The sequence below is a fragment of the Ranitomeya variabilis genome, chromosome 6, assembly GCF_051348905.1.
Source record: "Ranitomeya variabilis isolate aRanVar5 chromosome 6, aRanVar5.hap1, whole genome shotgun sequence".
Lineage (NCBI taxonomy): Eukaryota > Metazoa > Chordata > Amphibia > Anura > Dendrobatidae > Ranitomeya > Ranitomeya variabilis.
The window spans coordinates 212,107,441-212,133,152 of record NC_135237.1 but is presented as its reverse complement, the minus strand read 5'-3'; the positions used below and the strand labels follow the sequence as shown (position 1 = coordinate 212,133,152).

At 47.2% G+C, this 25,712-nt stretch overlaps 1 protein-coding gene across 3 annotated transcripts in view; it reads right to left on the bottom strand.

Annotated features, from left to right (window-relative positions):
• VWC2 (von Willebrand factor C domain containing 2) overlaps nucleotides 1-25,712 on the bottom strand; it is a 1,827,208-nt gene that overhangs the window by 589,256 nt on the left and 1,212,240 nt on the right. For all 3 annotated transcript variants that reach the window (XM_077267617.1, XM_077267618.1, XM_077267619.1), the window contains exon 3: nucleotides 19,348-19,477. In XM_077267617.1, the coding sequence (XP_077123732.1) occupies nucleotides 19,348-19,477 (130 nt within the window). The remainder of the gene's footprint in view (nucleotides 1-19,347; nucleotides 19,478-25,712) is intronic.

Sequence of the window (25,712 nt, the reverse complement as noted above, 5' to 3'; positions counted from 1 at the left end):
TCTGCTCTCCGGCACTATCTGACTCACTTTCCCTGCAAACCACAATATATCTCTATATGCAGGGGAGTCACCTAGAAATAGGATCAAAAAACTCCCCCTTGTGGCCTGGCGTGTGAACATGTTGCATGTTTGTGTTACCTGGTGAGAGTTATCCTTCATCGCTTCAAAGCGTTACATCACTCTCTCCATGAGGAAAGCAAAGCCACAGCTCTGCAGTGAGATCAGGAGTGCAGATAGCAGCCATTACACATCGCACAGATAACTCCTCCTTCATGTAAAATCATTTCTTGAGGCAGAGTTTTCTTCCAGACAACATCCTCTCCACAGCCTGGAAGAGTTCATTTACATAAAGTGATAAAAGATGATTCACCAACAAGTCATCTGCTATGAGGCATACAGGTAAGACTTTTCTCTGCAACCTGTATGCCCACATTAGTAGTTTAGATCGGTCAAATGTGGTGACAGATTCCAGGTTCACTTTAATTCTTTCTCCTCATTTTAAACACAGTCAATTGCAAAGATGATAAACTCTGCTGTTGCGTTCCTATCACTTGAAGAAACCAATCACGTCATGTGTATTGTTGTGAATTTGGTTTTTGGGCTCCCCCGGTGGTCACTGGTGGTACTGGACTTGTGTGCTTCACTTTCTCTGTTCACCTGTTTCCATCAGGATATGGGAGTATCCTATTTAGCCTTGCTGCTCAGTTATTCTAGTGCCGGCCATCAATGTAACCAGAGCCTTTCTGTTGCATGTTCCTGCTTCTAGACTACTATCAGCTAAGTTGGACTCTTAGTCCTAAGTTTGTTTTGCATTTTTGTTCCAGTTCACAGTTATGTTATTTTTCTGTAGCTGGAAGCTCTTGTGGGCCGAAATTGCCACTCCGGTGTCATGAGTTGACACATGAGTCTTAAAGTAATTTCGGGATGGTATTTTAATAGGGTTTTCAGTTGACCGTGAAGTTCCCTATTGTATCTTCTTGCTATCTAGTAAGCGGACCTCGCTTTGCTGAACCTACCTTCATACTGCGTATGTCTTTTCCTCTGAACTCACCGTCAATATATGTGGGGGGCTTCTGTCTCCTTTTTGGGGGAATTTCCCTAGAGGTAAGCCAGGTCTGTCTTTTCCTCTATTAGGGTTAGTTAGTCCTCCGGCTGGCGCTAGGCATCTAGGGATAAAACGTAGGTACGCCACCCGGCCACTGTTAGTTGTGTGGTAGGTTTAGCTCACGGTCAGCTCGAGATTCCATCACCCAAGAGCTGTTCTGTTATTTATGTTCTCTGACGTTCCCTTGCCATTGGGAACCATGACAGTATGGCCGGCCCAGTGTTAAAACCGTTGGCAGAAGAAAGGAGAGAAAAAGAAGTCTGCAGATTTTTTTTTTTTTTTTTTCCTCTGAGCTTGCTCTATAGTTGACTTAGTTGCATTTCTGCTCTAATTGCAGCCTTTGTCTCTCTCTCTCCTTCTAATCCTTGAATGGCTCTGATCTCACCTGATTAAAATGGATCCTCAGAGTTTGGCTACAGGTTTGAATAATCTTGCTACGAAGGTTCAAAATTTACAGGATTTTGTTATTCATGCTCCTATATCTGAACCTAGAATTCCTATACCAGAATTTTTCTCCGGGGATAGATCTCATTTCCTGAATTTCAAAAATAATTGTAAATTATTTCTTTCCCTGAGATCTCGCTCCGCTGGAGATCCCGCACAGCAGGTTAGGATAGTAATTTCCTTGCTGCGGGGTGACCCTCAAGACTGGGCATTTGCATTGGCACCCGGGGATCCTGCGTTGCTCAATGTGGATGCGTTTTTTCTGGCTTTGGGGTTGCTTTATGAGGAACCTAACTTAGAGATTCAGGCTGAAAAAGCCTTGATGGCCCTATCTCAAGGGCAAGATGAAGCTGAAATATACTGCCAAAAATTTCGTAAATGGTCTGTGCTTACTCAGTGGAATGAGTGCGCCCTGGCGGCGAATTTCAGAGAGGGTCTCTCTGATGCCATTAAAGATGTTATGGTGGGGTTCCCTGCACCTACAGGTCTGAATGAGTCCATGACAATGGCTATTCAGATTGATCGGCGTTTGCGGGAGCGCAAACCTGTGCACCATTTGGTGGTGTCTTCTGAGAAGGCTCCAGAAAATATGCAATGTGATAGAATTCTGTCCAGAAGCGAACGGCAGAATTTTAGGTGAAAAAATGGGTTGTGCTTCTATTGTGGTGATTCAACTCATGTTATATCAGCATGCTCTAAACGTACAAAAAAGGTTGATAAGTCTATTTCAATTGGCACTTTACAGTCTAAATTTATTCTGTCTGTGACCTTGATTTGTTCATTATCGTCAATTACCGCGGATGCCTATGTCGACTCTGGCGCCGCTTTGAGTCTAATGGATTGGTCCTTTTCCAGGCGCTGTGGGTTTGATCTAGAGCCTCTGGAAGTTCCTATACCTCTGAAGGGTATTGACTCTACACCATTGGCTAGTAATAAACCACAATACTGGACACAAGTGACTATGCGTATGAATCCAGACCATCAGGAGATGATTCGCTTCCTTGTGTTGTACAATCTACATGACGTTTTGGTGCTCGGATTACCATGGTTACAATCTCATAACCCAGTCCTTGACTGGAAAGCAATGTCTGTGTTAAGCTGGGGATGTCAGGGGGCTCATGGGGACGTACCTTTGGTTTCCATTTCGTCATCTATTCCCTCTGAGATTCCGGAATTTTTATCTGATTATCGTGATGTTTTTGAGGAGCCTAAGCTTGGTTCACTACCTCCTCACAGAGATTGCGATTGTGCCATAGATCTGATTCCGGGCAGTAAATTTCCAAAGGGTCGTTTATTTAATCTATCTGTACCTGAACATGCTGCTATGCGAGAATATATTAAGGAGTCCCTGGAAAAGGGACATATTCGTCCTTCTTCATCTCCCTTAGGAGCCGGTTTTTTCTTTGTATCTAAAAAAGATGGCTCTTTGAGGCCGTGTATTGATTATCGACTCTTGAATAAAATTACAGTCAAATATCAGTATCCTCTGCCACTGCTTACTGATTTGTTTGCTCGAATAAAAGGGGCTAAGTGGTTCTCTAAGATTGATCTCCGTGGGGCGTATAATTTGGTGCGAATTAAGCAGGGGGATGAGTGGAAAACCGCATTTAATACGCCCGAGGGCCATTTTGAGTATTTAGTAATGCCTTTTGGTCTTTCAAATGCCCCTTCAGTCTTTCAGTCCTTTATGCATGACATTTTCCGTGAATATTTGGATAAATTTATGATCGTGTATCTGGATGATATTTTGATTTTTTCGGATGACTGGGATTCTCATGTCCAACAGGTCAGGAGGGTTTTTCAGGTTTTGCGGGCTAATTCCTTGTGTGTGAAGGGTTCTAAGTGTATTTTTGGGGTTCAAAAGATTTCTTTTTTGGGGTACATTTTTTCCCCCTCTTCCATTGAGATGGATCCTGTCAAGGTTCGGGCTATTTGTGATTGGACGCAACCTTCTTCTCTTAAGAGCCTTCAGAAATTTTTGGGCTTTGCTAATTTTTATCGTCGATTTATAACTGGTTTTTCTGATGTTGCTAAACCTTTGACTGATTTGACCAAAAAGGGTGCTGATGTTGCTGATTGGTCCCCTGCTGCTGTGGAGGCCTTTCGGGAGCTTAAGCACCGCTTTTCTTCCGCCCCTGTGTTGCGTCAGCCTGATGTTACTCTTCCTTTTCAGGTTGAGGTCGATGCTTCCGAGATCGGAGCTGGGGCGGTCTTGTCGCAGAAAAGTTCCGACTGCTCCGTGATGAGACCTTGTGCGTTCTTTTCTCGAAAATTTTCGCCCGCCGAGCGAAATTATGATATTGGTAATCGGGAGCTTTTGGCTATGAAGTGGGCTTTTGAGGAGTGGCGTCATTGGCTTGAGGGGGCTAGACATCAGGTGGTGGTATTGACCGATCACAAGAATTTGATTTATCTTGAGTCTGCCAGGCGCCTGAATCCTAGACAGGCGCGCTGGTCGTTGTTTTTCTCTCGGTTTAATTTTGTGGTCTCATACTTACCAGGTTCTAAAAATGTGAAGGCGGATGCCCTTTCTAGGAGTTTTGAGCCTGATTCCCCTGGTGATTCTGAACCTACAGGTATCCTTAAGGATGGGGTGATATTATCTGCTGTTTCCCCAGACCTGCGACGGGCTTTGCAGGAGTTTCAGGCGGATAGACCTGATCGTTGCCCGCCTGGTAGACTGTTTGTTCCTGATGATTGGACCAGTAGAGTCATCTCGAAGGTTCATTCTTCTGTGTTGGCAGGTCATCCCGGGATCTTTGGTACCAGGGATTTGGTGGCTAGGTCCTTCTGGTGGCCTTCCCTGTCTCGAGATGTACGAGTTTTTGTGCAGTCTTGTGATGTTTGTGCTCGGGCCAAACCTTGTTGTTCTCGGGCTAGCGGATTGTTGTTATCTTTGCCTATTCCGAAGAGGCCTTGGACTCACATCTCTATGGATTTTATTTCTGATCTCCCTGTTTCTCAGAAAATGTCTGTCATCTGGGTGGTGTGTGACCGTTTTTCAAAGATGGTTCATTTGGTGCCCTTGCCTAAGTTGCCTTCCTCATCCGAGTTGGTTCCTCTGTTTTTTCAAAATGTGGTTCGCTTGCATGGTATTCCGGAGAATATCGTTTCTGACAGGGGGACCCAGTTCGTGTCTAGATTTTGGCGGGCGTTCTGTGCTAGGATGGGCATTGATTTGTCTTTTTCGTCTGCGTTCCTGTTATGACCCCAATGGCGAGGGTCTCAGAGGAACGTGGAAGTCTGCAGAATACAAAAATCCAGCTCATAGGGCAGTGGTAACTGGGTTGACCATATATCTACTCCTAACGCCAACACTAGAAGTAGCCGGGGATCATTCCTACGTTGATTCTAGATGACACGCGCCAGCCGGAGAATCTAGCTACCCCTAGTAGAGGAAAACAAAGACCTTTCTTGCCTCCAGAGAAGGGGACCCCAAAGCTGGATAGAAGCCCCCCACAAATAATGACGGTGAGGTAAGAGGAAATGACAAACACAGAAATGAACCAGGTTTAGCACAGAGAGGCCCGCTTACTGATAGCAGAATAAAGAAAGGTAACTTATATGGTCAACAAAAACCCTATCAAAATCCACACTGGAAATTCAAGAACCCCCGAACCGTCTAACGGTCCGGGGGGAGAACACCAGCCCCCTAGAGCTTCCAGCAAAGGTCAGGATATAGATTTGGAACAAGCTGGACAAAAATACAAAACCAAAACAAATAGCAAAAAGCAAAAGGCAGACTTAGCTGATATAACTGGAACCAGGATCAGTAGACAAGAGCACAGCAGACTAGCTCTGATAACTACGTTGCCAGGCATTGAACTGAAGGTCCAGGGAGCTTATATAGCAACACCCCTAACTAACGACCCAGGTGCGGATAAAAGGAATGACAGAAAAACCAGAGTCAAAAAACTAGTAACCACTAGAGGGAGCAAAAAGCAAATTCACAACAGTACCCCCCCCTTAGTGAGGGGTCACCGAACCCTCACCATGACCACCAGGGCGATCAGGATGAGCGGCATGAAAGGCACGAACTAAATCGGCCGCATGAACAGAGGCGACCACCCAGGAATTATCCTCCTGACCATAGCCCTTCCACTTGACCAGGTACTGAAGCCTCCGCCTGGAGAGGCGAGAATCCAAGATCTTCTCCACCACGTACTCCAACTCGCCCTCAACCAACACCGGAGCAGGAGGCTCAGCAGAAGGAACTACAGGCACAATGTACCGCCGCAACAAGGACCTATGAAATACATTGTGAATAGCAAACGACACAGGAAGATCCAGACGAAAAGATACAGGATTAAGGATTTCCAATATCTTGTAAGGCCCAATAAAACGAGGTTTAAATTTGGGAGAGGAGACCTTCATAGGAACAAAGCGGGAAGAAAGCCACACCAAATCCCCAACGCGTAGTCGGGGACCCACACCGCGGCGGCGGTTGGCAAAGCGCTGAGCCTTCTCCTGTGACAACTTCAAGTTGTCCACCACATGATTCCAGATCTGCTGCAACCTATCCACCACAGAATCCACCCCAGGACAGTCAGAAGGCTCCACATGACCCGAAGAAAAGCGAGGATGGAAACCAGAGTTGCAGAAAAAAGGCGAAACCAAGGTGGCGGAACTAGCCCGATTATTAAGGGCAAACTCAGCCAACGGCAAGAATGCCACCCAATCGTCCTGATCAGCAGAGACAAAACACCTCAAATAAGCCTCCAAAGTCTGATTGGTTCGCTCCGTCTGTCCATTAGTCTGAGGATGGAAAGCAGACGAAAACGACAAATCAATGCCCATCCTACTACAAAAGGATCGCCAGAACCTGGAAACGAACTGGGATCCTCTGTCTGACACAATATTCTCAGGGATGCCGTGCAAACGAACCACGTTCTGGAAAAACACAGGAACCAGATCGGAAGAGGAAGGCAGCTTAGGCAAAGGAACCAAATGGACCATCTTGGAGAAGCGATCACATATCACCCAGATAACGGACATGCCCTGAGATAGCGGAAGATCAGAAATGAAATCCATGGAGATATGTGTCCAAGGTCTCTTCGGGACAGGCAAGGGCAAGAGCAAACCGCTGGCACGAGAACAGCAAGGCTTAGCTCGAGCACAAGTCCCACAGGACTGCACAAATGACCGCACATCCCTTGACAAGGAAGGCCACCAAAAGGACCTGGCCACCAGATCTCTGGTGCCAAAAATTCCCGGGTGACCTGCCAACACCGAGGAATGAACCTCGGAAATGACTCTGCTGGTCCACTTATCCGGGACAAACAGTCTGTCAGGTGGACAAGACTCAGGCCTATCAGCCTGAAATCTCTGCAACACACGTCGCAGATCCGGAGAAATAGCTGACAAGATAACTCCATCTTTAAGAATACCAACAGGATCAGCGACTCCAGGAGCATCAGGCACAAAGCTCCTAGAAAGAGCATCGGCCTTCACATTCTTTGAACCTGGTAAATACGAGACAACAAAATCAAAGCGGGAGAAAAACAATGACCAGCGGGCCTGTCTCGGATTAAGGCGTTTAGCAGACTCGAGATACATCAGATTTTTGTGATCAGTCAAGACCACCACACGATGCTTAGCACCCTCGAGCCAATGACGCCACTCCTCAAATGCCCATTTCATGGCCAACAACTCCCGATTGCCCACATCATAATTTCGCTCGGCAGGCGAAAACTTCCTAGAGAAAAAGGCACAAGGCTTCATAACAGAGCAACCAGGGCCTCTCTGCGACAAAACGGCCCCTGCCCCAATCTCCGAAGCATCCACCTCAACCTGAAAGGGAAGTGAGACGTCAGGCTGGCACAAAACAGGCGCCGAAGTAAACCGGCGTTTCAACTCCTGGAAAGCCTCCACGGCAGCAGGAGCCCAGTTAGCTACATCGGAGCCCTTCTTGGTCATATCCGTCAAAGGTTTCACAATGCTAGAAAAATTAGCGATAAAACGACGGTAGAAGTTAGCGAAGCCCAAGAACTTCTGAAGACTCTTAACTGACGAGGGCTGAGTCCAATCAAGAATAGCTCGGACCTTGACTGGGTCCATCTCCACAGCAGAAGGGGAAAAAATGAACCCCAAAAAGGGAACCTTCTGTACACCAAAGAGACACTTTGAGCCCTTGACAAACAAAGAATTTTCACGCAAAATTTTAAAGACCAACCTGACCTGCTCCACATGCGAATCCCAATTATCAGAAAAAACCAAAATATCATCCAGATAAACAATCAAAAATTTATCCAGATACTTCCGGAAAATGTCATGCATAAAGGACTGAAAAACTGAAGGCGCATTGGAGAGCCCAAAAGGCATCACCAAGTACTCAAAATGACCTTCGGGTGTATTGAATGCGGTTTTCCATTCATCACCTTGCTTAATGCGCACAAGGTTGTACGCACCACGAAGGTCTATCTTGGTGAACCACTTGGCACCCTTAATCCGGGCAAACAAGTCAGACAACAGCGGTAAAGGATACTGAAATTTGACAGTGATCTTATTTAAAAGCCGATAATCAATACAAGGTCTCAAAGATCCGTCCTTTTTTGCCACAAAAAAGAATCCCGCACCAAGAGGGGAAGAAGACGGACGAATATGTCCTTTTTCCAGAGACTCCTTGATATATGAACGCATAGCGGTATGTTCAGGTACCGACAGATTAAACAGTCTTCCCTTAGGAAATTTACTGCCTGGGATCAAATCTATAGCACAGTCACAGTCCCTATGAGGAGGCAGTGCACTGGACTCAGACTCACTGAAGACATCCTGATAATCAGACAAATACTCCGGAACTTCCGAAGGCGTAGAAGAAGCAAAAGACACAGGCAGGGAATCCTCATGAATACCACGACAGCCCCAACTTGAGACTGACATAGCCTTCCAGTCCAGGACTGGATTATGGGTCTGTAACCATGGCAGCCCTAAAACGACCAAATCATGCATTTTATGTAAAACCAGGAAACGTATCACCTCGCGGTGTTCAGGAGTCATGCACATGGTAACCTGAGTCCAATACTGCGGTTTATTTGCTGCCAATGGTGTAGCATCAATACCCCTAAGAGGAATAGGATTTTCTAATGGTTCAAGAGTAAATCCACAGCGCTTAGCAAATGAGAGATCCATGAGACTCAGGGCAGCACCTGAATCTACAAACGCCATGACAGGATAAGATGACAGTGAGCAAATCAAAGTTACAGACAGAATAAATTTAGGTTGCAAATTACCAACGGTGACAGGACTAACAACCTTAGCTATACGTTTAGAGCATGCTGAGATAACATGTGTAGAATCACCACAGTAGTAGCACAAGCCATTCCGGCGTCTATGAATTTTCCGCTCATTTCTAGTCAGGATTCTATCACATTGCATTAAATCAGGTGTCTGTTCAGACAACACCATGAGGGAATTTGCGGTTTTGCGCTCCCGCAACCGCCGGTCAATTTGAATAGCCAGTGCCATAGTATCATTCAGACCTGTGGGAATGGGAAAACCCACCATAACATTCTTAATGGCTTCAGAAAGGCCATTTCTAAAATTAGCGGCCAGTGCACACTCGTTCCAATGTGTCAGCACGGACCATTTCCGAAATTTTTGGCAATACACTTCAGCCTCGTCCTGCCCCTGAGACATAGACAGCAAGGCCTTTTCTGCCTGAATCTCAAGATTGGGTTCCTCATAAAGTAAACCGAGCGCCAGAAAAAACGCATCAAGATCAGCCAATGCCGGATCTCCTGGCGCCAGCGAAAAAGCCCAATCCTGAGGGTCGCCCCGTAAGAACGAAATAACAATTTTTACTTGCTGAGCAGAATCTCCTGATGAACAGGGTCTCAGGGACAAAAACAATTTACAATTATTCACGAAATTCCTAAACTTAAACCTGTCTCCGGAAAACAGTTCAGGAATCGGTATTTTAGGTTCTGACCTAGGATTTCTGATAACATAGTCTTGTATGCCCTGCACACGAGTAGCCAGCTGGTCCACACTTGTAATCAAGGTCTGGACATTCATGTCTGCAGCAAGCATAGCCACTCTGAGGTAAAGGGGAAGGAGAAAAAAAAAACTCAGAATCTTCTTTCTTATAATCCCTCTTCTGCAATGCATTAAACATTTAATACTGGCCTGGCAAACTGTTATGACCCCAATGGCGAGGGTCTCAGAGGAACGTGGAAGTCTGCAGAATACAAAAATCCAGCTCATAGGGCAGTGGTAACTGGGTTGACCATATATCTACTCCTAACGCCAACACTAGAAGTAGCCGGGGATCATTCCTACGTTGATTCTAGATGACACGCGCCAGCCGGAGAATCTAGCTACCCCTAGTAGAGGAAAACAAAGACCTTTCTTGCCTCCAGAGAAGGGGACCCCAAAGCTGGATAGAAGCCCCCCACAAATAATGACGGTGAGGTAAGAGGAAATGACAAACACAGAAATGAACCAGGTTTAGCACAGAGAGGCCCGCTTACTGATAGCAGAATAAAGAAAGGTAACTTATATGGTCAACAAAAACCCTATCAAAATCCACACTGGAAATTCAAGAACCCCCGAACCGTCTAACGGTCCGGGGGGGAGAACACCAGCCCCCTAGAGCTTCCAGCAAAGGTCAGGATATAGATTTGGAACAAGCTGGACAAAAATACAAAACCAAAACAAATAGCAAAAAGCAAAAGGCAGACTTAGCTGATATAACTGGAACCAGGATCAGTAGACAAGAGCACAGCAGACTAGCTCTGATAACTACGTTGCCAGGCATTGAACTGAAGGTCCAGGGAGCTTATATAGCAACACCCCTAACTAACGACCCAGGTGCGGATAAAAGGAATGACAGAAAAACCAGAGTCAAAAAACTAGTAACCACTAGAGGGAGCAAAAAGCAAATTCACAACACGTTCCATCCTCAGACTAATGGCCAGACTGAGCGAACTAATCAGACCTTGGAGACTTATTTGAGGTGTTTTGTGTCTGCGGATCAGGATGACTGGATTGCCTTTTTGCCGTTGGCGGAGTTTGCCCTCAATAATCGGGCTAGTTCTGCCACTTTGGTTTCTCCTTTCTTTTGCAATTCGGGGTTTCATCCTCGTTTTTCTTCCGGTCAGGTGGAGTCTTCGGATTGTCCTGGAGTGGATACTGTGGTGGATAGGTTGCATCGGATTTGGGGACAGGTGGTGGACAATTTGGAGTTGTCCCAGGAAAAGACTCGGCATTTTGCTAACCGCCGTCGTCGTGTTGGTCCTCGTCTTCGTGTTGGGGACTTGGTGTGGTTGTCTTCTCGTTTTGTCCCTATGAGGGTTTCTTCTCCTAAGTTTAAGCCTCGGTTCATCGGCCCGTATAAGGTTTTGGAGATTCTTAACCCCGTGTCCTTTCGATTGGACCTCCCAGCATCTTTTTCTATCCATAATGTCTTCCATCGGTCATTATTGCGCAGGTATGAGGTACCGGTTGTGCCTTCCGTTGAGCCTCCCGCTCCGGTGTTGGTTGAGGGTGAATTAGAGTACGTTGTGGAGAAGATCTTGGACTCCCGTGTTTCCAGACGGAAACTTCAGTATCTGGTCAAGTGGAAGGGCTACGGTCAGGAGGATAATTCTTGGGTGACAGCCTCTGATGTTCATGCCTCTGATTTGGTCCGTGCCTTTCATAGGGCTCATCCTGATCGCCCTGGTGGTTCTTGTGAGGGTTCGGTGCCCCCTCCTTGAGGGGGGGGTACTGTTGTGAATTTGTTTTTTGGGCTCCCCCGGTGGTCACTGGTGGTACTGGACTTGTGTGCTTCACTTTCTCTGTTCACCTGTTTCCATCAGGATATGGGAGTATCCTATTTAGCCTTGCTGCTCAGTTATTCTAGTGCCGGCCATCAATGTAACCAGAGCCTTTCTGTTGCATGTTCCTGCTTCTAGACTACTATCAGCTAAGTTGGACTCTTAGTCCTAAGTTTGTTTTGCATTTTTGTTCCAGTTCACAGTTATGTTATTTTTCTGTAGCTGGAAGCTCTTGTGGGCCGAAATTGCCACTCCGGTGTCATGAGTTGACACATGAGTCTTAAAGTAATTTCGGGATGGTATTTTAATAGGGTTTTCAGTTGACCGTGAAGTTCCCTATTGTATCTTCTTGCTATCTAGTAAGCGGACCTCGCTTTGCTGAACCTACCTTCATACTGCGTATGTCTTTTCCTCTGAACTCACCGTCAATATATGTGGGGGGCTTCTGTCTCCTTTTTGGGGGAATTTCCCTAGAGGTAAGCCAGGTCTGTCTTTTCCTCTATTAGGGTTAGTTAGTCCTCCGGCTGGCGCTAGGCGTCTAGGGATAAAACGTAGGTACGCCACCCGGCCACTGTTAGTTGTGTGGTAGGTTTAGCTCACGGTCAGCTCGAGATTCCATCACCCAAGAGCTGTTCTGTTATTTATGTTCTCTGACGTTCCCTTGCCATTGGGAACCATGACAGTGTATTGTGTAATGTGAATTACATTGTGCTTCCTTTGTACATATTGTGTCTTTGAATTGTGTAGTAGTGTTCTAAGTATTGTACATTGTAGGACATGATAGTGCATAGCATAGTGCATAGTTTAGATAATGACATTAGCGTAAGAGAGGATAGAGTTCATGTTTTGGAATAACCCATATTGGGGGGTTAAGACTGCTTTCTGTAATCAGTCAGATAGGGTTTGGGGAGTAAAGAGAGCAGTGCTGCTGATGGGGTGATCCACAAAAGGAGACTTGGTGCCAGGGATACCTAGATTCTGAAGTAACTGACAAGACAGAGTGGCATACAGGGAAATAGTGCTTGGATAGGATGCAAAGTCACAAAAATCCTGAGCTTGCAAACACCAAAAGTAATTGGCCTAAACAGCACTGAGTCTGTGGGACTAGTGGAGGTCCAGAGCAGTAGATCCAGGGAGCCTGTAGTGGAAGAAATAGGATACAGAACCGCTGAGCGAGCAAAGACTTGCTGATGAGGACTTTGCCATAGAAGTTGGGTTGTGAAGGAAGTAGGGCGAAACAGTGTGCTTCCCTAGCCCTGGAATAGAGTACAGAGAAAGGATACTGTGTGCATGAAAATGCTTCCTACTGTAAATGAAATCCCCATAAGACTTTGAATGCTCTATCTCTTGTACATAACCCTTGCCTAGTTACCGTTCATTAAAGACTTTATTTTTAAACGGAAGTCTCCTTTATTGAATTTTATACTGTAGGCACCTAGAGTCAATTTTTCCTGTGGAACCCAAACACCCCAGGATTAACCCTGGAACATATTGTTACCTTTAAGAGCATGAACATAAATGCTAATATGGGTTTTAAGAAAAATAAGTAGGAAAATCAGGTTTTGTGAAAGGACAGGAAATTGTAAGCAGCTACACTGTGAAAATGTAATATTACAGCATTCAGCATTCTGATAGCCTTTCTCAAGCCATAAACATAAAAGTAAGCATATCGATCTGATCAAATATACTGAGTTAAACAAATGGCATGTTGCGATAGTGTACGGTAATACAGTATTACAATAAATATATGTAGTATTAAAAAATGTTAATTCAGAAGTCTCAGTAAAACTGCAGCATAATGATTCTTCCAGTCACATTAGAAATGGTGCAACAGGAACTAGTCAACGATCACTGCTGGCATGCCCACTCAAATTTGATTTACAGCGTATCCAGCATGTGAAGCTTTTTCAAGTGGGGCATCAATCAAAGCTAAGTGGGCCTGCGAGGAGTGAGGAGACCACAACTAATGGTGCTGTAGCACCCTTCACATAACTAGAATGAGTGAGGTTTGAGGATTTTGTAAGTCATTCATAATACTGTAGTTGCTACTTTGACAAGGGGCATGTTTGGCAGCACTGTATTAACACTCTGTGTCACAGCATTTAGTGGCTTAGTTAGGTAAATTGGACTAAGAGCTTTCATTCAGCAGCCACTGTGTTCCCAGTTGGAACATTGATCTTTTTATGTTCTGCATTTTCTATAGTAATCAGTCTCTGTCCTGTACTGCACAGAAGAATGTCTTATGCCTGAGTAACAAGGCCCTCCAACAAAATTGAGCTGTTTGACAGGGCAGCGAGAAACACTGCTCTACTCAAGTCCTAATATCATTAAAGCATATGCTGTCAGCACAATTGACTTTTGGTTCTCAGTCATCATCTTTCTTACCTACTCCTAGCCCAGTGCATGTAGCTTAAACACATTTCATACTGACACAAAACAGGTTATCATTGTCAAGAGCTCCCTGTCCTCTCCAACAGCTGCAGGAACCTTTCCTTGCAATCAGAAAAAATGTAAAACCTGTCCATTTATAATGACCACGGACAAGATAAAGATCCCCAATTCACATCAGGACTATAAGATACCAGGTACTTCCAGCTGCGACACTTCTAATGTGGTGTACTTAATTATTTGTACTAAATGTCCAATTGGGGGTCTATATGTACAGGAGACAGGGCAAAAGCTTAGAACAAGAATGAATTCTCACTGCCACACAATAAGAGAAAAAAGAATGGATCTACCTGTGGCAATACATTTTTGTCTCCAAAATCAAAACATTATGGACATGAAATTACTTGTGTTAAAAGGTAACTTCAAATCGCAGAAAGACAGGAGAGTCTGGGAATATAAACTGATGACGACCTTTGACAGTCTTAGTGGTGGAATGAATGTGTCGCATGGATTTATGTCTTTTTACATCAACTAAGGAACTTGCCCCTCAGACTATGAGGGGTCATCACAACAGACCCAGACCCCAATCAGAGGACAATAAAACATTCCTTATCTAAGAAGTGGTCCAATATTTATGGACATAACTGTTTATCACTCATGGTAATTCTGCTTCATGTCACCTGTCTTATCCATGTCTTTTTTTTTTCTGTGCTATGTTGTGCATAAATATGTGATTCTTCAGAATTTGTATTAGTCTATGCCTGATGAAGAGACCTGTGTAGTCTTGAAAGCTTGCAATTTGTTACCATCTTTTCAGTTAGCCATTAAAAGGTATCAACCACTGAGGACTCTCAATTCTAAATATTTTTCTGACACAAAACAGACACTTTTTTATTGCACTTTTCTGAAGGTATGAGAAAAATAGAGAAACAAATAAGTGGGAGTTCTAAGCTCTAAATCTTTGCATACCATCTATCTGTACTGTACAGCACCTTTTTGGCTACATGACTATATTCCAGGTTCCTCTTCATCTGTTTCCTACATAGCTAATGAAGATAGATTTAAAGAGGACCCATTAGGTTTCCTGACATGACCATTTTAATAAACACTTGATTTCCCCATAATCTAACAGTTGAGGAGCATATTTTTCCTACTTCAAATAGGGGCCCCGCCAACCAAATCGGAGGCCGAGGGGCCCCGCCCACCAAATCGGAGGCCGAGGGTCCCCGCCCACCAAATCGGAGGCCGAGAGTCCCCGCCCACCAAATCGGAGGATAAGGGGCCCCGCCAACCAAATCGGAGGCCGAGGGGCCCCGCCAACCAAATCGGAGGCCGAGGAGCCCCGCCCAACAAATCGAAGGCCGAGAGGCCCCGCCCACCAAAGCGGAGGCCGAGGGGCCCGGCCCCGCCCACCAAAGCGGAGGCCGAGGGGCCCCGACCACCACATCGGAGGCCGAGGGGCCCCGCCCACCAAATCGGAGGCCGAAAGGCCCCGCCCACCAAATCGGAGGCCGAGGGTCCCCGCCCACCAAATCGGAGGCCGAGGGTCCCCGCCCACCAAATTGGAGGCCGAGGGTCCCCGCCCACCAAATCGGAGGCCGAGGGGCCCCGCCAACCAAATCGGAGGCCGAGGGTCCCCGCCACAAAATCGGAGGCCGAGGGTCCCCGCCCACCAAATCGGAGGCCGAGGGGCCCCGCCCACCAAATCGGAGGCCGGGGGTCCCCGCCCACCAAATCAGAGGCCGAGGGTCCCCGCCCACCAAATCGGAGGCCGAGGGTCCACACCAACCAAATCGGAGGCCGAGGGGCCCCGCCCACCAAATCGAAGGCCGAGGGGCCCCGCCCACCAAAGCGGAGGCCGAGGGTCCCCGCACACCAAATCGGAGGCAGAGGGACCCCGCCCACCAAATCGGAGGCCGAGGGGCCCCGCCCACCAAAGCGGAGGCCGAGGGTCCCCGACCACCAAATCGGAGGCCGAGGGTCCCCGCCCACCAAATCGGAGGCCGAGGGTCCCCGCCCACCAAATCGGAGGCCGAGAGTCCCCGCCCACCAAATCGGAGGCCGAGGGGCCCCGCCAACCAAATCGGAGGCCGAGGGGCCCCGCCAACCAAATCGGAGGCCGAGGAGCCCCGCCCACCAAATCGAAGGCCGAGCGGCCCCGCCCACCAAAGCGGAGGCCGAGGGGCCCGGCCCCGCCCACCAATGCGGAGGCCGAGGGGCCCCGCCCACCACATCAGAGGCCGAGGGGCCCCGCCCACCAAATCGGAGGCGGAGGGTCCCCACCCACCAAATCGGAGGCCGAGGGTCCCCGCCCACCAAATCGGAGGCCGAGGGTCCCCGCCCACCAAATTGGAGGCTGAGGGTCCCCGCCCACCAAATCAGAGGCCGAGGGTCCCCGCCCACCAAATCGGAGGCCGAGGGGCCCCACCAACCAAATTGGAGGCCGAGGGGCCCCGCCCACCAAATCGGAGGCCGAGGGTCCCTGCCCACCAAATCGGAGGCCGAGGGTCCCCACCCACCAAATCGGAGGCCGAGGGTCCCTGCCCACCAAATCAGAGGCCGAGGGGCCCCACCTACCAAATCGGAGGCCAAGGGGCCCCACCCACCAAATCAGAGGCCGAGGGTCCCTGCCCACCAAATCGGAGGCCGAGGTGCCCCGCCCAACAAATCGAAGGCCGAGGGGCCCCGCCCACCAAATCGGAGGCCGGGGGTCCCCGCCCACCAAATCGGAGGCCGAGGGGCCCCGCCCACCACATCGGAGGCCGATGGGCCCCGCCCACCAAATCGGAGGCCGAGGGTCCCCGCCCACCAAATCGGAGGCCGAGGGTTCCGGCCCACCAAATCGGAGGTCGAGGGTCCCCGCCCACCAAATCGGAGGCCGAGGGGCCCCGCCAACCAAATCGGAGGCCGAGGAGCCCCGCCCACCAAATCGAAGGCCGAGCGGCCCCGCCCACCAAAGCGGAGGCCGAGGGGCCCGGCCCCGCCCACCAAAGCGGAGGCCGAGGGGCCCCGCCCACCACATCGGAGGCCGAGGGGCCCCGCCCACCAAATCGGAGGCCGAGGGTCCCCACCCACCAAATCGGAGGCCGAGGGTCCCCACCCACCAAATCGGAGGCCGAGGGTCCCCGCCCACCAAATCAGAGGTCGAGGGTCCCCGCCCACCAAATCGGAGGCCGAGGGGCCCCGCCAACCAAATCGGAGGCCGAGGAGCCCCGCCCACCAAATCGAAGGCCGAGCGGCCCCGCCCACCAAAGCGGAGGCCGAGGGGCCCGGCCCCGCCCACCAAAGCGGAGGCCGAGGGTCCCCACCCACCAAATCGGAGGCCGAGGGTCCCCGCCCACCAAATCGGAGGCCGAGGGTCCCCGCCCACCAAATTGGAGGCCGAGGGTCCCCACCCACCAAATCGGAGGCCGAGGGTCCCCGCCCACCAAATCGGAGGCCGAGGGTCCCCACCCACCAAATCGGAGGCCGAGGGTCCCCGCCCACCAAATCGGAGGCCGAGGGTCCCCGCCCACCAAATTGGAGGCCGAGGGTCCCCGCCCACGAAATCGGAGGCCGAGGGTCCCCGCCCACCAAATCGGAGGCCGAGGGGCCCCACCAACCAAATCGGAGGCCGAGGGGCCCCGCCCACCAAATCGGAGGCCGAGGGTCCCTGCCCACCAAATCGGAGGCCGAGGTGCCCCGCCAACCAAATCGGAGGCCGAGGGGCCCCGCCCACCAAATCGGAGGCCGAGGGGCCCCGCCCACCAAATCGGAGGCCGAGGGTCCCCGCCCACCAAATCGGAGGATAAGGGGCCCCGCCCACCAAATCGGAGGCCGAGGGGCCCCACCAACCAAATCGGAGGCCGAGGAGCCCCGTCCACCAAATCGAAGGCCGAGCGGCCCCGCCCACCAAAGTGGAGGCAGAGGGACCCCGCCCACCAAATCGGAGGCCGTGGGGCCCCGCCAACCAAAGCGGAGGCCGAGGGTCCCCGCCCACCAAATCGGAGGCAGAGGGACCCCGCCCACCAAATCGGAGGCCGAGGGGCCCCGCCCACCAAAGCGGAGGCCGAGGGTCCCCGCCCACCAAATCGGAGGTCGAGGGTCCCCGCCCACCAAATCGGAGGCCGAGGGTCCCCGCCCACCAAATTGGAGGCCGGTCCCCGCCCACCAAATCGGAGGCCGAGGGTCCCCACCCACCAAATCGGAGGACGAGGGGCCCCACCAACCAAATCGGAGGCCGAGGAGCCCCGCCCACCAAAAGTAAGTGCGGCCCCAAAAGTAAGTGCGCCCCCGGGTGCAAAAGTAAGTGCGCCCCCGGGTGCAAAAGTAAGTGCGCCCCCGGGTGCAAAAGTAAGTGCGCCCCCGGGTGCAAAAGTAAGTGCGCCCCTGGGTGCAAAAGTAAGTGCGCCTCCGGGTGCAAAAGTAAGTGCGCCCCCGGGTGCAAAAGTAAGCGCGCAATTTGTGCCAACTTCCGTGGCTTTGTCCGGAGATAATGTCCGGAGATAAGTGACGTCACCAGCGTTCTACACCCGCTCAGGGTGGACAAAGATATATGCCTTCGTGGTGCGTGGCACTTTTCTGATTGATTGCCGCCTGCCGCGAGCGACCAATCAGAAATGTGCCGTACTGTCAAGAATTGTCAAGAGCTGGTGAGTGCAGCCATTTTTTGTTCTTTCTTACTATTATTTATTAATTGTATTATTCTTACATTTGAAAAAATAAAGTATATATGGATTCTAGACTCCCGATTCTTTAGAATCGGGCTGCCATCTAGTAAACTATATTTTTTTAGAGAATACATATCAAGTGTGATTGAGTCAGAACCTGTAAATATTTACTGAGAAACATTGAGACAGAAATCGAAAAACATGTGAAATAAAAAATGTATTTCATCCCTCTGCTTTTGTCTAAGATTCAGAAGATTGTATGTTGCAGGAGTTGTGGGTTTTGCTACTATGCCATCTAGAATGGTATCATTAGTAGCCCTAAGTGATGTAATTTTTTTTGCTAAAACTGAAAGTTAACGTTTGCTAGTGCCATATGCTAATTGAATCTAGTCAAGGCGGAAGAGACTCTTCAAAGTCGAGTCAAGCTGTCCATGTATATTGTTTGATGGACATACTTGGGGACAAGGAACATTTTCGATATTTCTCAAGTCATATTTCTAATTTTTATCATCTTATTGTGCACTGCAGCCATCGGTTTGAGTTACTTCTTTGATTGCCATCTCTGAACATGTGTGTGCACTATAGTCAAGATTAGCACACTGGATTTGAGGAACTCTAATTTCTGATTCAATATCAGCAGAATATCTCACTTGCAGTACATCTGAGACATATCGCCATATGTATGTGTTTCAGTTATCATTCAGTTATCATGATGGCTAATAAATGATAGCCATGATGGCGTAATACTAATTTATTTATCTTAATATCTGTTGTTTTCTGTTCATGAGGAGTAGTTGAGAAATGTGCATCAATCTACAGTAACAGTGTGGAAAACGTTTGATGTAAATGCAAGGTAAAAATTTCCAAAAAACATTATAAGAAAGATCTAATAATCTTCATTTTGTGACAAATTGCAGTAGATTTATATAAAAAGTTCAATGATACATCAAATTATTCTAAGTATTTTCAGTGTCTGAATTACTAGATAGTAGAATGCAATTTTTACCATTTTTGCAGATAGGACAGCACTGATCTGGCTCATAGACAGGGTCCACACATTCCGTCTGAGGACATGCCGACACAGTGCACATGACTTCACCATTCGGGTCACAGCGACATTTCTCACAAGGAGAAACCTAAAAAAAATAGAATTAATATTTAGTGATATGGACAATAATATCAGTCTAGCGTCATCTACACATTAAATCTGAAAAATATGCTTAAATATTTGTGTCATCCTTGACACTTTTGATAACTCAAATACTGTATGGGAAAGGCATAATTTTTTTATCAAAATAATCTGCTTTTCTAGTTAAACATTTTTTAAAAAAATTTGTTTACAGCTTCTTTAAAATGCTTTAAGGGGTTGTCCACTAATAAGACATCCCATTATTGACCAAAATGTTTGGCCCCCATAAAATAATAAAGCTTATACTTATCTCCTGTGCCATCGCTGTTCCTGCGGTGTTGGCACGTGTTCTCCCTAGGCTCCCATGCTGTTGTGAGAAGTGATGCAGGCACCCAATCAGCACTAGTGTCACTGTCCCCACCTTCAGACAAATCAAACTTGAAGTGGAACTCTGGGCTTCAGAGGATCTCAGACTTCCTCTACATGCTCGATTTGACAGGATAAGGGGACAGTGACACCAGCACTGACTGGACGTCGGCGTCGCAACAACAGCACAGGAGCCCTGAGGAGAGTGAGTGCTTACACCTCAGGAATGGCGACAGCATGGGAGGTGAGTTCAAGCTTTATTACTTTATCAGGGCCATGTCAGGAGTATGACAAGAAGTTGTCCAAGCAGTGAACAACTTTTTTTAGGCTTTCAAAATATGGCAAGTATATAAAAAAGTGACATGTTTATTCTCCATGCGGTTTCCACTAAGAAGAAGCTTACAGTAGTAGTTACAGTTAGTGTTGAGCAATACCGTCCGATACTTGAAAGTATCGGTATCGGAAAGTATCGGCCGATACCGGCAAAGTATTGGATCTAATCCGATACCGATACCCGATACCAATACAAGTCAATGGGACACCAAGTATCGGACGGTATCTTGTATGGTTCCCAGGGTCTGAAGGAGAGGAAACTCTCCTTCAGGCCCTGGGATCCATATCAATGTGTAAAAGAAAGAATTAAAATAAAAAATAGGGATATACTCACCTCTCCGATGCAGCCTGGACTTTACTGCCGTAACCGGGAGCCGTTGTACCTAAGAATGCGCGCTTGAAGGGCCTTAGATGACGTCACGGCGCTCTGATTGGTCCGTAGCGGTCGCGTGACCGCTACGCGACCAATCACAAAGCAGTGACGTCACCTAAGGTCTTTCAAGCGCTTGAAATACCTTAGAAGATGTCCGCAGCTTCTGATTGGTCGTGTAGCAGTCGCGTGACCGCTACGCGACCAATCACAAAGCAGTGACGTCACCTAAGGTCTTTCAAGCGCTTGAAAGACCTTAGGTGACGTCACTGCTTTGTGATTGGTCACGTAGCGGTCACGCGACCGCTACGGACCAATCAGAGCGCCGTGACGTCATCTAAGGCCCCTCAAGCGCGCATTTTTAGGTACAACGGCTCCCGGTTACGGCGGTAAAGTCCAGGCTGCGTCGGAGAGGTGAGTATATCCCTATTTTTTATTTTAATTCTTTCTTTTACACATTGATATTAATCCCGATACCGATTCCCGATACCACAAAAGTATCGGATCTCGGTATCGGAATTCCGATACCCGCAAGTATCGGCCGATACCCGATACTTGCGGTATCGGAATGCTCAACACTAGTTACAGTACAATTCAAGGAGAAGGCTAAATAGATACCTAGAAAACACCTGGGAATTTTTTTTACAATACTGAAATGTTTCCGCAAGAAAAAAAAGCTAGCGTTTTCTGCATTGCTTCATGGAATTTTCAAAAATATGTGAAAAATATTTGAAAACAGCAGAAAAAAATACATAGAAAAAACACACAAAAAATACAGTAGGGTGAATTGCTGCTGAGGGAAAAAAAATCTATTTATATCTTCTGGTTAGTGAGTGTGAACAAGCTGAGTGTGACCGGAGCGTGAGTGCGAATGATGTTAAGTGTGTGACTTCTGATTCAGTGACTTTGGATTCAGGGAGTTTCCAAGGGAGGAATTAGTGAATTGCTATCTGTATTTTATTAATACTTTGCATTTATTTTTATTTAACTTTTCTTTCTGGTGCAATCCCCATTAGGAAATGAGCTCCACGATTGTTAATGCCATCCAGTGTAAAACTTGCCACATGTATGCAATCCTTCAACAGCCTGTCGAGGGTGTATACTATTGTGCGAGATGTGAGCACATTGTGGATTTGGAAACCCAGATTCTGAATCTAAATGTGCAGCTGGCAACACTGAGATCCAATGACAATATGGAGAGGAGTCTTCTGCTCACTGAGCAGACACTCAATGGGATAGATGAGGGGGGATGGTAGGATGGAGCTGCAGGACAGTGAAACAGCAAGCTGGGTGACAGTTAGAAAGCAGGGTGGAGGGAAGAGTGCCAGGGAGGCTAGTCTGGATCTGGCACACCCCAATAAGTTTGCTAAGTTGGCGGATGAGGGGGGTGCGAGTACAGGGGTAGCACTGCTGCAGCAAGGCATGTCCTCTGAAAGTAGGAGGGGTGTCTGCTCCAGTAAAGGGGGAAATAGGAGAGTAGGGCAGGCCAGACAGGTGCTGGTAGTGGGGGACTCAATTATTAGGGGAACCGATAGGGCAATCTGTAACAAAGACAGGGATCGTCAAACAGTGTGCTGCCTACCTGGCGCTCGAGTCTGAAACATCGCTGATCGGGTTGACAGATTACTGGGAGGGGCTGGTGAGGACCCAGCGGTGATGGTGCACATTGGCACAAATGACAAAGTTAGAGGTAGATGGAAGGCCCTTAAAAATGATTTCAGGGAATTAGGCTGCAAACTTAAAGCAAGGAGCTCCAAGGTGGTATTTTCTGATATACTGCCTGTACCACGTGCCATGCCAGAAAGGCAACGGGAGATTAGGGAGGTTAATAAGTGGCTCAAGAATTGACGTAGGAAGGAGGGGTTTGGGTTCCTGGGGAACTGGGCTGACTTTTCAGTTGGCTAAAGGTTCTACGCTAGGGACAGGCTGCACCTCAATGGGGAAGTTGCAGCTGTGCTCGGGCAGAAAATGGCTAGAAGGTTAGAGGAGTGTTTAAACTAGGGATTGGGGGGGAGGGTATTCATTTTATAGGAGGGGAAGATAGTGCAGATAGTGACGGGGGTGGTGGCGGCATGGGGGGTGGGGATAGAGCAGTTAATAATTTAAGAAAGAATAGAGGTACAGAGAGATACATAAAGTGCATGTATACTAATGTCATAAGCCTCAGCAACAATATGGAGGAATTAGAATTAATTTTGTTGGAGCATAATTATGACATGGTGGGGATATCTGAGACATGGCTGGACGAGAGCCATGACTGAGCTGTTAACTTACAGGGCTATAGTCTGTTCAGTAATGACCGTATATAACAAGTACGACTGGGACGCATGATATTAATTATTCACTTATCATTATTCCATGTGTCCCCCGGATTACCAGACCTATCATCAGATATCTATACGATCACAACAAAAAAATGATGATCAGAAGGTCAGATTTCATCAAAAATATATAAATTTTATTAAACAACAACTACAAAATTTAAAACACATATTGCCATATTAGGAAAAGAAGGTGAAAATAGAGCGACATGCACACATTGTGTAATACATAGTAAGCGACGCTCATGTTTGACCCCACGGTTTACATATATGTGCTCTTTAGAATCAATTAGTAATAATTCAAATGAAGTGTAACCTATCACTATAATGTCACAGATGCATAGCTAAAATTCATTGCCACATAGTATGCTATCTCAACAAGGCACAGCTAATGCATTGATAGGTGTCACATACCCCTATATCAATAAATACCACTGTCAGGGATAGAGTACCATGCCCAACAGGGGCCATAGGGATCAATCATATAGTTTTTACCTTATGATAACCACCGGAGATATGGGGGGCATAAACCAGGGTCAGGCAAGCGCGTCCACCCTAATGCGCATTTCAGACCTCTCCTTTTTCAAGGGGCCTGGTGGAACTAGCCTCAGCCTGTCTTATATACTGCATGGATGCTAACAGTGAACCGTGCTAACCGGAAGTTACACTAACGGCCCGGAAGTGATGCGCTCCATCACCGATGCAACCACCGCAACAACCAGCGCCGGCGTCACACAGCGGAGAAGCCGATTGGCTCCACCCCCATGAAAAGACACCGATAGCAGGCGGCAATGGCGGTGACAAGGGGATGAGCGTGTACAGGGCAGGGAGGACAACTTAGGTATATACACATAGACAGTTCCTATTAGGGAATGCTAAACTAAACATACACACAAAATACGGGCTGCTGGAGATAGCATAGTACGGCATATGTGGCCAGACAGTAATACATAACGGTGCAGATCAAATCATATGATATATATACAAAAGTCCAATTGTAATACTACATATATCCAAATATCTACTGATCCATACAATGGTATAATGTGATATAATTTAATTTCATTAACAATATATAATATACTAGCTGAAGAGCCTTGCATTGCCTGGGCATAGTAAATATCTGTGGTTAGTTATAGCACCTCACTTCTCTTATTTTCCCATCAGGCCTCTCATTTAGCACCTCACTTCTGTCATTTTCCCATCACGCCTCTCATTTTCCCCCTCACATCTCTCATTTCCCCCTCACTCCTCTCATTCCCCCTAACACTTGTCATTTCGACCTCACATCTGTCATTTTCTGATCACTCTACTGTTTTCCCTCACACCTCTCAATTTCACCTCACACCTTATTTTCACCTCACACCTCTCATTTTCACCTCAGTATGTACATGTTTGTCATCTCCCTTATATATAGTATACACCTGTATGTCATCTCCTGTATATAGTATATACCTGTATGTCATTTCCCCTGTATATAGTATATACCTGTATGTCATCTCCCCTGTAAATAGTATATACCTGCTGTATGTCATCTCCTCCTGTATATAGTATATACCTGTATTTCATCTCTTCTGTATATAGTATATACCTGTATGTCATCTCCTCCTATTTATTGTATATACCTGCATGTCATCTCCTGTATATAGTATATGCCTGTATGTCATCTCCCCTGTATATAGTATATACCTGCTGTATGTCATCTCCTCCTGTATATACTTATGTGTCATCTCCTCTTTTATATAGTATATACCTGTATGTCATCTCCCCTGTAAATAGTATATACCTGCTGTATGTCATCTTCTCCTGTATATTGTATGTACCTATGTGTCATCTCCTCCTGTATATAGTATATTCCTGTATTTCATCTCTTCTATATATAGTATATACCTGTATGTCATCTCCTCCTATTTATTGTATATACCTGTATGTCATCTCCATATGCCTGTATGTCATCTCCCCTGTATATAGTATATACCTGCTGTATGTCATCTCCTCCTGTATATACTTATGTGTCATCTTCTCTTTTATATAGTATATACCTGTATGTCATCTCCTCCTGTATTTAGTATATACATGTGTCATCTCCTCCTGTATGTAGTATATACGTGTATGTCATCTCCTCCTGTATATAGTATATACCTGTATGTCATCTCCTCCTGTATATAGTATATACCTGTAAGTCATCTCCTCCTGTATATAGTATATACCTGTATGTCATCTCCCCTGTATATAGTATATATCTGTGTGTCATCTCCTTCTGTATATATTATATACCTGTATGTCATCTCCTCCTGTATTAGTCCTCGTTCACACGTTGTTTGGTCAGTATTTTTGCTTCACTATTTGTAAGCTAAATTCGCAGCCTGATAAATCTCCAGCCAACAGGAAGCCCTCTCCCCTGGCAGTATATGTTAGCTCACGCATACACATAATAGACAGGTCATGTGACTGACAGCTGCCGGATTTCCTATATGGTACATTTGTGGTATGTTTTGAGTATGTGCAAGTTTTGTGTGAGGCAACTTTTTCATGTGTTGCAACTTTTGTGCATGTGGCAATTTTTCCACATCTGCAAGTTTTGCGTGTGGTGACTGGTGAGTTTTCCATGAGGTGAGTTTTGCACGTGTCGCTCGAGTCTGAAACATCGCTGATCGGGTAGACAGATTACTGGGAGGGGCTGGTGAGGACCCAGCGGTGATGGTGCACATTGGCACAAATGACAAAGTTAGAGGTAGATGGAAGGACCTTAAAAATGATTTTAGGGAATTAGGCTGCAAACTTAAACCTGGTCATAAAACACCTCTGTCCAATGCCACTTCGGATTTGTGCACCTCTAACACCATGTTGCC